This window comes from Hydra vulgaris, chromosome 07 (assembly GCF_038396675.1).
Source record: "Hydra vulgaris chromosome 07, alternate assembly HydraT2T_AEP".
NCBI lineage: Eukaryota > Metazoa > Cnidaria > Hydrozoa > Anthoathecata > Hydridae > Hydra > Hydra vulgaris.
In genome coordinates this window covers 7833982-7853517 of record NC_088926.1, presented here as the reverse complement: position 1 = coordinate 7853517, position 19536 = coordinate 7833982, and the positions used below count along the sequence as shown (strand labels likewise).

Sequence of the window (19536 nt, the reverse complement as noted above, 5' to 3'; positions counted from 1 at the left end):
TTAGTAAAATTTTTAACTTTACTATTGTAAACTATATTCAAATTTATCAACAACTTTCAGACCCCCAAAATGAGAGGGGTGTAATATATGTTCATGTATAATATATACTATATATATATATATATATATATATATATATATATATATATATATATATATATATATATATATATATATATATATATATATATACATATATATATATATATATATACATATAAAATTTTTTGAGGGTGTTTGCAAATTTAATGACATTAATATCTTTTTAAGCACCCGTTTCATTATCTCCTATATTATCATCACCTACATCAATTTGGTATTAGAGCGAGTCTATTTTATTTTAAAATAATGGCTATGATATCCCGCAAGATAAGATGGCCATGTAAACTAAATCATTTTTTCTTCCTCTTTAGCTTGATATTTGTTTTTCACACTGTGTGGCGTTTAATTGATAATACAATAGAAAATTTTACTTGTTACCGGTTAGTCTAAATAACTATATATTCAAACAAGTTTAAAAAAAGAATTCCACTAAAACTTATTAAAAAAATCAAAAAAATAAAACTGTAAAAATAATCTGTAATTTTATATTTTTATCTTTATGTTAAAAATATTGGATCAACAATCAAATTTGTTTCACTTTTTTGGAGGACTTTTATTTCTCATTAAAATCAGTTTTATGGGAGCAACAATTAAAATGGCGATTGCTGCAACACCCCAAATAATTGCACCAACAAGCATCATTTTTGGCATTATACCTGCAGAAAATGAGAAGTCTTTCTCGATATCTGGAATGCTAAACACTTTTAAATTCATTACCAAAAACGGTGGCATCATAACTACACAAGTAATAACAAGTGAAACAAAACATCCGGTTACACAACGAGGTGCCACACAATGACAGTCGCATTTTTCAGGGTCAGTTTGTCTAAAATATGATATAAAACCTTTGTAAAACACAATTGCGATAACCAATAAAAAGTTAATATTTAATGCTAAACTGCTCATAAATGTTATTTTTTCAAAGTCTTTTTCTGTGAGACAATTCTCATCTTTAAAGCATTGCCAACATCCAAGACCATCTTTTCCTCTTTTTACGGCATACAAGCCAACAATGCACGACATTATTCCCATATCACATGGAAACGAAGCTAAGTTAAATGTCATGTTCTGTACTTTATGCCAAGTTGTAGGCAAAGGACGTCCAATTGGGTTTAATTCTTGATCAATTGAAAAAAGAGCAAGTCGTAAACTGACAAATGTTTTAACTAAAAAGTTGATGACGGCAAAACCGTAAAAACCCAACAATAAAAAAAAACTCATGTTAAAATTCATCATCTTTGCATCCAAAACTTCGTCAGTTATTATTGTTTTCATGTCGCAATACAAAGACGGATCTGATGTTTTCATTACTGCTTCTGTAATTGATTTATTTGATTTATCGTTTGTCGCGTTTGTACTTGATGATTTTTGTGATTTATACGTTGAGTATATACTTAATGAGCTTAAAGCATCCATAACTGCAATATAATGAGCACCAAGCACAATTAAACGGAAAACAAATAATTTCAACCATCTTTTTAACAGTAAAGGGTTAACATCTAATTCCATTTAAAAAAGCAAACGTTTCTCTATTTCTTTTAAAATTTTTTTTTTTAAGCATATTTTTCACAATAGTTTATTTTTTGCATAATGTTTATTCGCGAAACAAAATATATATTTTTAATTATTTAAAAAAAAGTTAATTCATACTTTGAAATAGAAACAATTCAAATATTCATTTATATTGCGTAAACTTTATATTCCTGAAAAAATAAATTTCAATGGGTATTATTAGTTGAAGTACTCTCATTTTCAGAGAAACGTTGACATTTCTATGTAAGTAGTACCAGTAGTAGTAGTAGTAGTAGTAATAGTAGTAGTAGTAGTGTTCACTCATACATGTTTAACACGGAAATATTGAACATATTATGCGAACGTCTGTAGGTCTAAACGTCAGTATGTTAAGTTGAGTATGCAGGGAGTCTATGGAATGCTCATGTATAATATATACTATATATATATATATATATATATATATATATATATATATATATATATATATATATATATATATATATATATATCCTAGATATATATCAAACTGATATATATCTAGGATAAACTGACCCTGAAAAATACGACTGTCATTGTGTGGCACCTCGTTGTGTAACCGGATGTTTTGTTTCACTTGTTATTACTTGTGTAGTTGTTATTACTTGTGTATGATGCCACCGTTTTTGTTAATGAATTTAAAAGTGTTTAGCATTCCAGATATCGAGAAAGACTTCTCATTTTCTGCAGGTATAATGCCAAAAATGATGCTTGTTGGTGCAATTATTTGGGGTGTTGCAGCAATCGCCATTTTAATTGTTGCTCCCATAAAACTGATTTTAATGAGAAATAAAAGTCCTCCAAAAAAGTGAAACAAATTTGATTGTTGATCCAATATTTTTAACATAAAGATAAAAATATAAAATTACAGATTATTTTTACAGTTTTATTTTTTTGAATTTTTTTATAAGTTTTAGTGGAATTCTTTTTTTAAACTTGCTTGAATATATAGTTATTTAGACTAACCGGTAACAAGTAAAATTTTCTATTGTATTATCAATTAAACGCCACACAGTGTGAAAAACAAATATCAAGCTAAAAAGGAAGAAAAAATGATTTAGTATACATGGCCATCTTATCTTGCGGCATATCAAAGCCATTATTTTAAAATAAAATAGACTCGCTCTAATACCAATTTGATGTAGGTGATGATAATATAGGAGATAATGAAATGGGTGCCTAAAAAGATATTAATGTCATTAAATTTGCAAACACACTCAAAAAAAATTTTTTTTTTCGGCTGAATCTCGTAACTGCTCATTATGCAAAAACGGTTCAAGATTACCTTCAAGATTACCTTCAAGATTACTTTTAAGATTACCTTCAGGATCACCTTCAAGATTACCTTCAAGATGAAAGTGTCATATTTAAGCTTAAAATAATATTTACGTTTAAGCATATTTACGCATATTTAAGCTTAAAATAATAAACTATTTCAATGTTCAAATGTTAAATCAAACAAAAATTTTTGGGCTGTTCTAAAAAAGAATTTTTATATTTTATTCTGTATTTCTTAACAATATCTTGGCTTGTTAACTTGTCTTTTTTTATGTTATTTGTATCTGTATTATAAATATTGTAATAAAGAACAAAAAAAAAAAAAAAAAAAAATTCCAGATTGAATCAAAGTTTGCTTCGTTGTCTGGAAGTTTGATACCCTTCTGTGAATATTCATTCTATTAAGTGAAGCAAAAATTGATTTCTTTTGTATCCCAAGTAAAGCCGAGATGGTTAAGTTTCTCATGAGGTATAATTTGATGGTCGTCTAGGGGTATTGCGCAGTTTGTTATTTGTTTTTTTCTGGAGAGTAAAAGTTCCCTTTTGACAGCATTAAGCTTTATGCTGCTTGAAATGTTGTACATGTTCCATGTTGTAATAAGTTTTTTTAGACCCGAGAGAGTAGAGCTGAAATGAATGATGTCATCACCATAAGTTACAATACCAGTCAAGTTTCTATATATAGTAGTACAGACAATATCATCATGTTTTATTGTTTGAGTAGTTTTTAAGTGTATATGTTATATAGGTAGAGTGACAGAATCGATCCTTGTCTCACTCCTTGCTTAAGATAAAATGAGACTGATTTGAAACCTAGGTATGAGATAGCTGTACTGCCGCTATGGTATAAAGAAGATATAGTGTTAACTATTTGGAGAGGTAGATTTTTGTCAAAATTAAGTTTATTAAAAAGAATATACTAGTGCAGCTGTCAAAAGCCTTTTCAGCATGTAGTGAACATAAATAAATAGGCTAATTGTTGCGGTTATAATGTTTAATTGTTTCGATAACAACATATTCAGCATAGAGGGTTGAACTCTTATTATTAAAACCAAATTGAAGTTGGTGAGTTTCTTTTATCTCCGGACGTATGAGTAAGATAAGGTGTTCTAAAAGTTTAATAAACATTGGAATAAAGCTGAAACCGCGGTAATTATTTGGATCGGTAAGTGATTTTTTGTAGGACTTAACTAGATGTATAATAGTTGATGTTGACATTGATGTAAGGGTCCATCCGTGATTAACTGAAAAGTGAAATAATTTTATTAACCATTGTGTTAGTGCGTCACATTGGGCATGTTTTAAATGTTCTGCAGAGATATTGTAAAAATCCTTGCCTTATATCTACATATTATTTACATTTTCTTTATGAAGCTGACCTTCAAGTCCAATTGAAATCTATGGTGGTAAATGATCAATGACATTTTATAAGAAAGGAGGAATAACAATGCATTTGTAAAAGAGAATAGATGTATACTTTGTCATTATTTTAAAACGTAGATTTTGGCAATTAAAATGTAGAGTTTGGCAATGTGAGATGTCTATATGTGATTGTAGAACAAAACCTTTAGTTACGTTGACTAATTCTAATTCATTTGAATCAATAAATTCCAATAAAACTTTTACAAATTGTTTCTCTTAGGGCTATTTCTTTGTCAGCAATTTTTTGATCACGAAATATTTTTATAACATTCGTTGGTTACGCCAAAATAATTTTTGTCACAGAAAAACTTTTTTTGACTTGTGTTGGCGTAGCTAAAAGTACCTTTTTGCGGATCCTGTATTACTTTTTATTTTATTTTTGCATTTTCTTCAATTTTTCTCATTGCACCTGTCATTAACCCTGATAATTAGAGCGCCGGCTATAACCGCTAACAATCATAAATTATTGGTATGGACCGTAACGATACACACAAGTAAATTTAGTATCCATTAGATCACCTGTCAGAGTATAGGGATCATTTGACCAGCTTTCGCTGCTAGCTTCCTGAGTGCGTTTAAAAAATGGCTGAGGACACCCTTTTCTTTCTTATCTTGGTCGGCATTTTGTCACCATTGCTTTTAATTTTTTTTTGTCACCGGCGCTTCCATAGTCTTCCTTATCTGGTTTGCCACAAACCTTGTCTGACGTCTTCCCACCATCAGGCTTCAAAAATATTCGAGACGCTTCAGGGCTTTCCATAAACCAACGGAGAATGCTGTAATTATGAATTCTAAACCAAGAAACATCTTTTTAACAAGTTACTATATTAAAAAAATATGGCTTGGATTCTCTCAGCTAAAATTAAATTCCTCATCCTATAAATTCTATTGCGAACCTGGTTGGTCGCATTTCAAGAAATATTCTCAAGCTCTCAATAATCTTTTGTTGCCTTAGGTTAAACTCTTCGCTTTTTTGATTCAACTCACCGTTTTTATTTCTGATTTTTTCGCTTTGCTTTGTGCCACCAACGCATTAAATTTTGCGTCAAGACGCTCTAGAATGGCGTTTGCAGCATCTCTTGCAGTAAACGCCGAAACGTGCTGCTGCAACGCTAATTTCTCCAGTCCTTTTTGCTTTTATCAGGAGTTATTTGGAGATTTTTTCTGCTTGAGCCAAGTCTGCTTTAGCTTAATCAAAATCTCTTTTCTATTTGTCAAGCTCACTGTCGATATGACAATGTATTTTAGATCTCTAACTTGATCTGATAATCTGCTAATAATCTGATAATATACTGGTTTTCGACTCCGCTTGTGATTGTCATTGATTCATCAATCAACTGATCAATTGATTATTCATGGCATTATTCTTTGCTTTATTCATGGCATGCCACTCTTTAACTTTTTTCTGTGACATATGGACTATCTACTTCTACAATATTCCCTGGCAACCACTCTCATCTGATAACAATTCCTTGAAACTTTGAGGGTTTACTATTGAAATTGATCGTTTTGAAGCTTAGCGGTACCTATTTGTTGTTATTGTTATTATTGATACGCCTTTCAGGGTTTTTTTTCAGCGTATCAGAGTCTCCACCATCATCTTTCAATCATTACATTTCACATCATTTTTATCATAACTTTGTCACCAATAATCTCTATTGGTACAATATCACTCATTTTTTTAACAGTTTATAAGAGTTGATCCGCTCGAGTATCACACACATTTCTAAAAAAAATGGCTTCATTATCAAACTTGTATAGTTTTTTTCTCCACCTCTCCCTCTCGGAGTGTCATGACAGAGCATGGGATCAGAGGCGAAAGCTAAATTGTGCCTAACTGCAATCCTGGTGGAATCAATTCATTAATTTAGTTCCCTATACTATACGACAACCAAAATATTGTCCTGGACTCGGTAAAACTCGTCTATAATGTTACTATTTTCAAGGGCACAGATACGTCAACTCGATTTATTGACAGCCTGTGCCCAGCTATAATCGATCGGTAAAGGGTTCAATACTCCGACAAAGAGGTCTATAATTTGGAATACTACAACATGCACTGGGCTGTGAAAGATCTATATATCTTTAAAAGTTTCAAAGCAACTTCAGAGCGTCTCATGCTGTGATGCAACAACAAGACTACAGACAACGTAACACTATTAAGGTGGCAACACGGCCTCAGCAACGGAAGCAATTGTCACAATGCCAAATGCGTTTGATAGTAATCCCTCTAAGTTAGGTTTTAAAATAATGACAAATTTAGGGCCTCTCTTCTCTTTATGGTTTGTCAAGAAGCTCCAGTATCAGATCTTTAGGGCAAGTTGCTTTCAAGTTATCATTAGCATCGATGTCTCAGAAACCGTTTATTACCCAGTGTTATTGATGTAAATGAGGTTATTATACATCATGAGCTCATGAGTTCACAATACTTTTCAAGAAAATATGGAGATAAACCAGAGAGTAACTTAATGCAACTCTAAGCACCTGGATTATCAATATTAACGTCAATTGAGATAATTCAAAGTACATTGTCATTATGTGTCCTTATAGTACTTCATTTGGGCGTCAGCCTGAAAAAACGCTTACCTTTATGAACCCTTTGAGAGTATATATGACAATAAATGAACAAGCAAACCTCTTGTGCAACGCAGATTTGCTGTAGAGTGCTGGAATGCCAAAGAGCAAAGAGACATTTTAAAAAAATTTCTTGAAGAAATATTTTTAAGGTGAAAATCATTGGAAAAGTTTTCTTTTTTTTTTTACTTTGTAAATATTATCACACAGGTGTTCAATAAATTTAATTAATTATTTAAGCTATTACTAAGTTCAAGTGATCGAAATATTAAATTTTTTTTTATTTATAAAACAAAAATGAAGCAGCACAAAGTTTAGATCCTAAAATATTTTGAATCAATCAAAATCATTTGATATTCCTTGAAACAATTTTCCTGATTGTTAGAATAAAATGCACTATCATCATTCAAAATAAAGTATGATGGCCTTTTGCTAATGATAAAAATGGGATGTTTTTATTGCACAGGAACTAAATCATTGAACATAAATAACTTGAAATACTCAATATTTTAAAAGAATGGCAAAACTGTCATATTGAATCATCAGGTAAGACATAATTCGTCATTCAGGTAACATTGAGGAAGAAAATGAGAGAACACTTTCATTCAAAAGTTCATCAAATGGTCTTTAAAAATACACAAATCTGCAAAAATTAATGCTGTTTTTAAATCATCGACTAAATAAAAAAGAAAGAGGTTTATTCAACATGTAAGATATTTAACACTGTGTAACTTAGTAAAAAGAAAGACCACTTATTGATACGGAAAAAAAAAATTAAACTTCAAATTAAAAATAGAATACATCTAGGAGTCGGAAGTTAATTATAGATTTTGTAGAGTTAATAGCTCAAAATGCAAAAACAATTAACAATCAACTACTCAAATCATAAAACTTATTTGGAATGGCTAAGAAATATTAAAAAAAAAAATTTATAGAGTTTTACTCCATGGAGCAAATACTATGCTCGGATATAAATCAGGCGCAACGATTTTCTTAATATTATTATTCGGCACTGTTTCATCAATTATAATGCTTTGGATAATTCCAGAAATGACATTAAGCAAATAAATCATTTCAAAATGTTTTTTGTTAAAATGTATGCAACATTCCATCAATCAAATAAAAGTTTAAAAAGAACTTTCAAATATTTTCAAAGACATAGAAATGGTAATGTTAAAAAAAGGATAAGTTTTGGGACCAATATGGACAGCTTGAAGTTTGCGGGTTGCTTGTGCCGTCTGGTTTTCTTGCCCGGCATTGTACAAATACTTTTCAAAAAAAAAAAAATACTCTAAAATGGCAATGCGTCTAAGAAACAAACATTTCTAACGAGACTTAGCGCTTATGATATTTTGGATGATATATCATTTTTATCTGAGGTTATCCAGTTCACAACACAAAAGGATGGATCAAATAATATTAAGAATTATAAATTTTGATGGGTTTACTGCTGAATTCGTGGGATGTTACACCAAATGTTGAGTCGTGGCAAAGAAATCACCTTTAGCTGATGATAACATTATCATCAGCTTAAATTGATTTAAAGCATTATCGGGGACATTTTAGTGTTCCCGTTATTCTTTTGTCCCCGTAAGCAAATTTTATAGAGAACGAAAACTGCATACATCAACTATCAAATAGCCTGATTCGCAACGGAGTGCTGCTACATCGACTGTGGGTTTGGTTTGGGTAAGCATCGAGGTCAGACATAAGGTTAGGGTTACGGCAAGGTTTAAATATGGTTATATTACTGTAATTAATCGTTTTTACAAATTGATGAAAATAAAAACGAAATATTATATACAATAAATAAATAAAAATAGCAAAAATCAATATAAAAAATATAAATAAAAAGAAAAAGAAAATAAAAATTAAAAAAAGTATATAAATATGATAAAAATATTATAAAAAAAGTAAAAACAAAAACAAAACGAGAACAAAAAAAAACATGTCACCGTAAGCGCCGACTAGGAGTGTATATATATGAAGACCACACTGGAAAAACGATCAAGCTACATTTTTGCTTATTTTGGATTTATGCCCCTGTTATATTCGGCTGCAGTTTAACTATATAATAACCGACTATATAACTAGAAAATCGATCAAATTACACAGATATTTGGGTCATTCCATACCAAGTGGTGCAAATTTTAATGAGGTCCCTCATGGACCATCTCAAATTTTATTGAAATTTTTTGATTTTGTACATATATATGTTAAAAGTATGTTTTGAAAATTTTAGATCAATATCTAATATGGTTCTTGAGAAAACGCTATTTAAGTAGTGGGCTATTTTGCATAAAATTTCACTCTACAAGAAAAAAGGGTTTTTTCATCATTTTTAACAGCCAATAACTTTTGAACAAGTTAGTTTTATACTTCAATTATCATAAGATAGCAAGTGTGCTGTGGATACTTTGAAAAAAGAAAAAAATATTATTTCTGGCATCTTAACTTTTTCCATAATGGCGGGCTAAAGTTGATTTTTTTGTTTTAAGAATAAGTTTTTTTGTGATTTTAAAGACCTTAATCTTAAAAACTAGTTACAAAGTTAATACAAATCAAATTGCCTGCTGATCTACATGTGGTGGATAAACATTTTTAAAAAAATCAGTTGATTAAAGAGCTGCATTCAAAAGTTATAGGTCTCCAAAATGAGTCAGATCGAGATTTTCGTAAAATTGATCTGTGATGCAAAGCATCTGTTACCTAAGATGGCACTTTTTTTATTTTATAAAATTTTTTATACGCATCAATTAAAGACTGTTAATTAATAAAAACCAAAAAAATTAATGGGCGCTTATTTATAACCCCCAAAAGGTAGTCTCTAAAAGTCAGGTAAATTTTCCATAAAATTTTGAAATTGACATAATAAATAAATGCATTGAATTATATGTTATTTATTATGAAATATCAATTAAAAAATATCAATGCTTAAAGCCTTTTAATCCCTTTAGATAAAGAACTTTTAAATCCCAATAGATAAAGTCCCCTCCCCTCTGTCCCCTCCCCTCTTTATAATACAATAATTTTTTTAATGAAAAACAAACAAAATGTTTTTAAGAAAATAAACAAAAATAATAAAATTTACAAAAAGTTAAATTTCTCAAATAATAAAATAATCTCATTGATTTCTTTTAAGTCAATACTATAAAATCTTCCACTGTTTGACTGGACTTTAAGAGATTGCACTTTGCATAAAATATGCATTAGAGGTACCCAACAAAGATCATCTCTGCATGGCCACGTAAACTTGTTACATAAAGACTTTTTCATGAATTTCATATTAAGATCTTGATGCTCTTCTGAAATACTAAGAATATTTCCTAAATACCATTGAGCATCGTAAACGCAGGCCACATATTCTCCTGGTGAGTAACTGGAAATTTTATTAATATAAATTCTGCAAGTAGAAAAATCCACATTAGTGCAAATAATATCAAATGAGACTCTTCTTATTTTTATTGAGGTAAGTGACATTGGGATAAAACTGTGGTGGTTTCGTGTCCCAGGTATTGTCGAACAAGAACGATATCTCTCTTCCAAATTGAAGTTTGTAGTATGTGTTTCTATTGAAACTTTGTCAACAAAAAAAAAAGATATTCCTTTGACGTGTTGAACACACCAGCTGTACATTTTGCTTGGTGTGTCAATAGGATCGTTTAGTGATTGTAGACTGGCTCGTGCAACAAGACGTTTCACTGTTCCACCAACACCATCACAAGGGCTTTTACCATGCGATGTTGCAAAAAAGTGCCACTCTGCAGTCATGTCAAAATCGTGTTTATGGTAGCATAAGTTGATAAGATTTTTGTAATTTTTATATTGTGATGCAGCTCCATCACTAAAATAGATAATGTGTTCAAATGTTTGTAATTGTTTAAGTTTATCAATAACATTACTGATAAAGCAATGAACAGCATCTGTTCCATGTTTCAGATGATCTGATGTAACACAATAACTTTGACTATCAAGTTTTCCATCTTTTATAAAATACGCAACAAAGGGGTGCACAGTTGCTTGGCTGTTATTCCATTGAAAACCTTGCACTGCATCCTGTATTAGAAAACTATAGTTTTCTGCAAAGTCAAGAAGAACCAAAGCTTGATTTTCTTTTAAATTAGTTTTCAAATGTTGGTAGTAGGTGGCTTGACTTTTTGATATAAAATGATGCACTCGTAAACTATCTAACTGTTCATAAACCATTTCAATAAATTCATCTAAAGGTAGAGTTGCTGGTACTAAAGTACATTGGTAATTTGATTTTTGCCATTGATAAAAGTTAACTTCACTAATTTCTTTTTCTGTAAACAAAGTGTCAATGTAGTCTAACAAAACCTTTTTAGCAGGACATTTATCGCAGCTATGCAGCATACAATCTCTATTTTCAATGCTACAAACCATTAATTTTAATAAGATTTTGTAATCAGAAATTCCAGGAATTTTCTGTACAAGGAGCTTTACATTTTGATGGTACTGGCAAACACAAACTGCATGCAGACCAGAAGCACCACCCACAGGAATGCACCACTTGGGCCTTAGCTCACAAAATTTTGAAAATCCAACTTTAAGATAATTATATTTCTTTTTAAACTCAATATGTAGCTCTTTCATATTGACTAGTAGAAGGCGCTTTTGGATATGTTGCTTTTTACTATCTACTTTAACTGAAACAAACTCTTTTTTTCCTGGACAAACCCTTGAATATTCATCGCATTCGTAGAAATGAACAACCTCTGTAATTACATCTTCGCTTAGTTTTCTACCCGATTTTGGAGAAGGTTTTGATAGTATTCCACTTTTTTTACTTAATTTTCTGGCTTGTACTACAGATCTTTTTGAAGTAAAAAAAAACTTCTGAGTTTTCTCTATTGACCAACTGTCTGGAGTGAGTGTAAGAAGTGTGATTTTTTCAGAATTTGACAATGTTATTTCAAATTTTGACTTAATTTGAGTCATAATATTGTCTAAATCTGTGTTTGTTTTTTTCAAACATTTTTTTGAGGGTGATTCAATTCCACAAAGTGCAGCTATTTCTAAACCTAGCACATTGGCAACAGCCTTTTGTGTATGAGCTCTTACGCTATCAATTTTACGCTTTCCATATGCAACTCTATCTTTTTTTGAAACAAGTTTTAGAGGTGAGCATCCAAAACTTGCAATACTTGAATTAAGATCATCTTTTAATGTATGGTTGTCAACATAAATTTATTTTCCTTGGAGTTCATTTTCTTTTGTATTATGTTTGCAATTCAGAACTTTTCTGCAACTAGTGCAAATTTTTTGACCAGGTATTAAACCAAAATCTTTGGCATATGAAAGACTGATAACTCTAAGAGAATCTAAAAAATAACGGAAATAATTATTAAATATTTTTTTTTTAATTTATTTAGTGTTATTAAGGTATTTTTATTAAATTAAGATATTAAATATTGAAACTTACTTTTCACATTTTTTGCGTGCTTGTTCAACGGATTACAACAATACCTGCGATGTTCATTCTCATACCTCGACAAGTAAACTTTCTCGTGATAGCTACAAATAAAATCTATGGGATTTATTTTGCTTCTCAAAGAAATAAGCTCTTGGTTTTGTTTAGACAGTTCTTGGTAGCGTTTACTTTTATTAGATAGATAGCACTGTTCATTTAATGCTTTACCAATACAGCAAGTAGAAAGCTCAGACATATTACTTATTATTAATTAGTTCTAAAATACAACAATTTATTTGGTTTTATTAGTACTTTTTAGATTGACATACTAGTAATATAGAATTAAATAAAACAATAACTAAACTTTTAAAAAGTAATAATTTTTTATGGAAAATTTACCTGACTTTTAGAGACTACCTTTTGGGGGTTATAAATAAGCGCCCATTAATTTTTTTGGTTTTTATTAATTAACAGTCTTTAATTGATGCGTATAAAAAATTTTATAAAATAAAAAAAGTGCCATCTTAGGTAACAGATGCTTTGCATCACAGATCAATTTTACGAAAATCTCGATCTGACTCATTTTGGAGACCTATAACTTTTGAATGCAGCTCTTTAATCAACTGATTTTTTTAAAAATGTTTATCCACCACATGTAGATCAGCAGGCAATTTGATTTGTATTAACTTTGTAACTAGTTTTTAAGATTAAGGTCTTTAAAATCACAAAAAAACTTATTCTTAAAACAAAAAAATCAACTTTAGCCCGCCATTATGGAAAAAGTTAAGATGCCAGAAATAATATTTTTTTCTTTTTTCAAAGTATCCACAGCACACTTGCTATCTTATGATAATTGAAGTATAAAACTAACTTGTTCAAAAGTTATTGGCTGTCAAAAATGATGAAAAAACCCTTTTTTCTTGTAGAGTGAAATTTTATGCAAAATAGCCCACTACTTAAATAGCGTTTTCTCAAGAACCATATTAGATATTGATCTAAAATTTTCAAAACATGCTTTTAACATATATATGTACAAAATCAAAAAATTTCAATAAAATCTGAGATGGTCCATGAGGGACCTCATTAAAATTTGCACCACTTGGCATGGAATGACCCATTTAGCTTTCTAGTTTATCTGCCCACTGGAAGAACAATCACATTGCTCGCTGTTAAACATATGACAACGCTAAACCGATCAGAATCGAGAAAATTATTGACAAACCTGTTAAAATGGTGGATGCATCTGATTTTCTACAAGTACGGACAAGCCGAAGAAAAGAAAATCATTGGGCTCTAAAAAAGAAAAGGAGAAAAAAGCTCAACTTTCAAACCATACATTAGGCAATAACTGCCAGTGCACATTTTTGCAGTGCTTCGAAAAAACAAATCTAGAAGACAGAGCAGCTTTTATTAAAGCATTCAATGCTTACCCTTAAAAAGACGAACAAGACTCATTCCTCTCTTCTCTTATTACGACAAAGAAAGTGTTGAAGAGAAGACCTATTCGTTGTGAAGAATAGCTAAATGGAAGTTGAATTCAATGAATTTAGCTGTTCTTATCGTGTACGAGTCCTGCGTCATGGAACCTATGTTGAACAGAAAGACTGCTTCAAAGCCTTTATTGCTTTGTTTGGCATTACAAAAAGAGTATAACCATTAAAAAAGCTTTAACCTCAGCAGGTATGTAGCAAAATATAACTATTACACAATGTATGCCTATTTAAAAATGTATAATTGTGATAATTTTTATAACAATTTATATTATCATAATTATAAATTATTGAAAAGGCATCTTTACATGTAGCTATTTATGTATTACAAAATTAATCATGACTAGATTGGGTACTAGATTGGGTACTAGATTGGGTACTAGATTGGGTACTAGATTGGGTACTAAATTGGGTACTAGATTGGGTACTAGATTGGGTACTGCTAGATTAAAATATTATTGTGCATGCACAATCAGTTCATGTTACTAGATGTAGTCACGTATAATTTTGTAATACAGAAATATCATAACTTTTTATTACTTGGATTAGATGTAGACTGTAGTAATACCAGTTGACTGTATTTTTTTCGTACCATTGCTAAAGATCCAGTGGAACCTCTTTTTCGAGTTGATGTTTGCGTATCGCACCCTTTTTTCACACTGTCAAGCAACCTATACTATACAGATAGTGAAATGCCGACGTATAACAGTTAAATTAATAAACTAATAACCATACTAATAACACTTCAATTTTAATAATAATTTTAATTTAGCATTACTAACTTAGAATAACTGTAGTCGTAACGGTTGACTGTATATGGAAAGATATTCACTAATTTATAGCTTATACTAGCACTACCACTAAGAGGATTAACAATGCTATAATTTTTTTGAGTAAGTGTGGACTATTCTTAATTAAACGGGAAGGGCAGAGGAAGAAATTTTTTTGTTAACAAAAGAAAAAATTCAAATTTTGATTTGTGACAAAAAAACTTGTATGCACAAGAAATTTGTTTATTTAGTAACAACAGGACAACAGTTAAACAAAAATGTGCAACACTTACCATTCACATCCCACCCCCTCCCTCAATCAACTAATCCTCCTAAAGATATCAGAAATAATAAAAAAAAAAATAAACATAAAATATTATCTCTCCCGCCCCCTCTCCCTTAAAGATCCGGTATTTGGTCCTTATGAACGTTTAAAAGATGTCTTTTTAGGACCAAATGTCAGCTGGAAAGTTTCCATTTAGTTTTATAATAAAAGTTAGAAGCCAAAGATTTATAATTTTTTTTAGCTTGTATGTGAACTTTATAAAATAAATTAACCTTTTTAACAGCCACGTGCTTTGGGGTATTTTTTAACAAGCAATTAATGAAATCTCTATGCTGCGGCCAAGATAGCAACAATTTTTTCCTTTTCCTTTCCAATTCTCTCCCCCCCCCCCGTTCTTCTTTTAATTATTTTACAAAAAGATGATCTTAAAAAGATAAATTTTCAGCTAAATAAATTAAGTGCTACTTAAAAGAAACAACTTTTATATTTCGAATTTGAATAGGAAAGTTACAATAAAACATGGATTGAGCGGCAATAAAACTTTCTATATGCTCTAAGACAAAGCCATCTAGAGGTTGCATAAAACTTTCTCGGTCGAAACCATACCAATCATAATCAGAAGAATTTGGGCAAATATTTTACAAAAATATCCATGTCTATTTGTGTGTAGCACTTTATATTAAATCTTACTTAAAAGTTATTTTTAGATGTTTGCGAGATATTGTTAATTTTTTTTTTGTTTTTAGAAAATATTAAAAAATTTTAAATAAAAATTTGAATAACATTTTTTCTATATTTCTTACTAAAGGTTAATTTTAGCCTAACAAAAGTTCATTTTAAAAGTAGAATAACTTTTGAATAATTAGTTATTAATTTCTTAAGCAGAAAGGGCACAGTGCAATGTATGCAGTTTGGAGTTGATTTATAGTTTAAACATTAGGAGAATAAAACCTTCACAAAATTAAAAAAAAAATGATACTAAGTGTTAAGTAAATACAAACTCTTTAAACGTTTCGTATTATAGCGTGTTTTAAGTAAATTTAAAGAACTACTCAGCAACTGCTATTTAAAAAATCACCAGCTACGATTTACCAATTAAACAAAATCATCGTTTGTTGGCATCGCTATGAATAGATGCAATAAGAACATTAGCACAAAAACTATTTTATTGATGACACATAGATGACACATCTATTTTATTGATGGATCTTTGGCCTGGATTTTTGAAAAATAGTGGTGTTCTATAAAGAGGGTATCAAGTAGAGATGGGAAACGAACCGAACCCGAACCGAACGAACCGAACTAGAACCTTATCTACGACAGAACCGAACCGAACCCGAACTTTAGTTGTTACTAAACCGAACCGAACCGAACCCGAACTTTAAAACTGTTGTGAACGAACCGAATCAAACCAACTGTTCTTGCCCTAACCAAGCTAAATAGAGGCTTGAAAAAGTGAAAATTTTGCAATTCGCACATCACTACAATACATAACATGCTATATTACCTAATGTGTAACATACATAACATAATTCATTACCTAATGTATAACATACCACGAGATTAGAATTATTTTGTTCTATCTCTCATATTAAGTGTTGGAAGAAAATGAGTTAGTAATTTTAGTAATTAATAATTACTTTAAAAATATATTTTAACTTTTAAATTTCTTCTAAATAATTTGTTTAAATCAAAATTATTTAAAGCATAAGTTATTATTTCTTTAAAAACTAGCTAAAATTTTAAGTAATTTTTACTTTTAGAAAAAAATGAAAAATTTTCTCCCAACGTTTAAAATGGGAAATAGAACAAAATAATTCTAACCTCGCGATAAGTCTACAATTCATAACATTACCAACCAAAATGGAAATGTTGTTTCTAAACATTTGCAATATTGAGGTGTTGTTAATGTTCTGAGTTTTTATTCATATCTTAGTAATTAATGATTGCAATAATTACATAATATTGTAGTAATAATGAGTAACAGTAAATTAACTCGTAAATGGACTAAAAAAGTGTTGGAGAAATTGATAACAGACGGAGCGGCTCGCTTAGTACCTGCATCATGGACAAAGAGTGAATGCTGGACACGCTTTCGTTGCGTTGAAGTTGGGGATGAGGTTTGTAGCTATACTTACTGCATATAAAATTATTTAGTTTTATAAATATTTCAATAAATCAATAATCACCTGCATTTCTCAGGCATTGCATATTGCACACAATGCCAAACTGAGCAGCATTCAGGTTTGATAATTAATTGAATATCAAATGCTAAATAGAGTCAATTGACCTTAGTTATAATACACTTTATTTGATTTTTGTATAACTGTGAGTAATCATGTTATGATCAACAGGTTGTCAAGGAGTTTGCCGTTTGTAAGCAGTGTGGATTATGGTTGTCAGTGCCAATTGGTCATACTACAACTTTACAAAGACATAATACATCACACATCAATAAGATCAGTTCAGAACCTGGACAATTAAAAATGACAAGCTTTTTACCTAAAAAGACAGAGGTTAATAAATATAGTTTGCGGATCTTGCTTTTTCCTATTTACTGTTTTAACTTTTCACTTGCTACCATTGATAGCAAAATATATTTGTTACAAGTTGTTAGCAATATTTTAGAAATACAATGTTTTTTGTAGTACAAAAAAAAAGGCCATTATGTATTGCTATGTGTTTAATGTCTATTGTTTATTGCTTTATACTTTACAGGTTCCTAAACACATTTGTGAATATGCTCAACGTGCAGCCCTTTACATGATTGCAAAAGACATTCAGCCATTCTCGTGTGTTCAGGATGATGGGTTCCGTCACTTTGCTCAAACAATGATTGATATTGGATCGAAGTATGGATCAGTGAAACTTGAGGATATTATGTGTGATCGAACAACGCTGTCTAAGACACTACTACCAAAGTTCTACAACGAATGTGTTCGAAAGCTGAAAGACGAACTTGCTGGGGTTACTCATATCGCAATAACAAATGATGACTGGACCGATGACATTCTAAAATACTCTTATCAAACTTTTACAGCACATTACCTTAACAGCAGTTATTGCCTTATAAGTAAGTGTGTTGGATTGTTTGAGTTTAGTGAGTCTAAGACTGGCATTGCCGTAAAAGCAAAGACAACTGAAATACTTAAAAAACTTTTCCCTCAGACTATAAAAAGTGACAATTTGGTATTTGTGACTGATAATGGGAGTAATATGAAGTCGGCTTATCGCAACGATGTTAGACTTAGTTGTGCAGGTCATGATCTTAATTTAGCTGTTGAAAAAGCTTTGAAATCCCCTGGTGCTAATTTAGTTCATGAAATGATCAAGACTTCAAAGGAAATGGTGGGCTACTTTAAACATAGTGGGAAAAACCAGGAACTAAATCACACTCTCAAACAGGATGTTGCGACTCGTTGGAACAGTCAATTTTTTCTTTTGCAATCACTGTCATGCCAGTTAGATCATGTCAAGTCAATTCTTGCTGATTCAAAGCAGTTTGACAAACTTGAGCTACTCAACAACGTTAATGAAAAATTGTTGCATGACGTCGTAGAATTTTTGCATCTCTTTCACAAGGCTACTGTACAATTGTCACATGACAATGTGCCGACGTCCCCTGATGTATGGCCAATGCATTTTTATCTTCGATCAGTCTGTAAGATCAATGGTTCAGACAGCGACAGTATGCGTGATTTGAAGGCAGTTTTTTTGTCCAGTTTGAATGAAAAATATGTTATTCATCCTTTGCACAAGCTATCAACACTTATTGTTCCTTCTTACAAATACTTGTCTTTTGTCAACACAGACGATCGCAATTTTGTTTATTCAGAAATGCGTAGTATGGTGGACAAAATTATTTCTTCTTCACCAAATCAGGTGATACGAAAGGACTCAGGCAATACAGATATAGACAGTTTTAGTGAATGCAGTCATTCAGATCAGCTGCCTCCTGCAAAGAAGAATAAAGCTGATCTTGAATCGCATGATTTGCTGGCAGACTTAAAAACAGTTGCCACTCCATTGTCTAACGCCGACAGTAATGACACAAGACATGAACTTGACAAATACTTGGCACTGCCCGTGACAGCGTGTGATGCATTGCAATTCTGGAAAGACATTGACCGTGAACATAAGCTTCCGACGATGGCATTGATTGGTAGAAAGTTGTTGGCTATTCCTGCTACAAGTACTGCCAGTGAAAGAGTGTTCTCAGTGTGTGGGGTGACGATGAGTGAGCGCAGGGCTCGCCTAAACCCAGAAACATTGGAAATGCTGATATTTCTCAAATACAACATGCAGCCCTGATTACTAGACTGACAGTAGGCTAGTTAAGCTACCGTTATCTGTGTTCAGAAAGTTACTGCTTTAATGTTTTGTGCACTTTAACTGCAGCTATTAGCAACTGCATTGTTTTTTGAACTTATGAAGTTGCAGTATAAAAGCATTGCAAATTATTATTATTCAAGTTATTTGCAATGCTTTAACTACTTAATATTACTTTAGTTTATTTGTGTTTTATCATTGTGGATGTAAAGCTTTGTAACTAATAAAAAAACAGTTGTGTTGATACCGAACCGAACCGAACCCGAACTGTGCTTAAGACCGAACTGAACCGAACTCAAACAT

The 19536-nt window shown here is 31.0% G+C and overlaps 2 protein-coding genes across 2 annotated transcripts; one reads left to right on the top strand and one right to left on the bottom strand.

Moving 5' to 3' along the window:
• Positions 1 to 9935: 9935 nt before the first annotated feature.
• On the bottom strand, positions 9936 to 12653 carry LOC136082272 (uncharacterized). Its single transcript, XM_065800946.1, has 2 exons — positions 12371 to 12653; positions 9936 to 12269 (listed from the first exon to the last, which is right to left on the bottom strand). The coding sequence occupies exon 2, from the start codon at positions 11884 to 11886 to the stop codon at positions 10015 to 10017; it is 1872 nt and encodes a 623-aa protein (XP_065657018.1). The 5' UTR covers positions 11887 to 12269; positions 12371 to 12653; the 3' UTR covers positions 9936 to 10014.
• A 5467-nt stretch (positions 12654 to 18120) lies between these two features.
• LOC136082541 (zinc finger protein 618-like) lies at positions 18121 to 19215 on the top strand. Its single transcript, XM_065801951.1, has one exon. It carries the CDS (start codon positions 18121 to 18123, stop codon positions 19213 to 19215), a length of 1095 nt encoding a protein of 364 aa, XP_065658023.1.
• Positions 19216 to 19536: the final 321 nt, after the last annotated feature.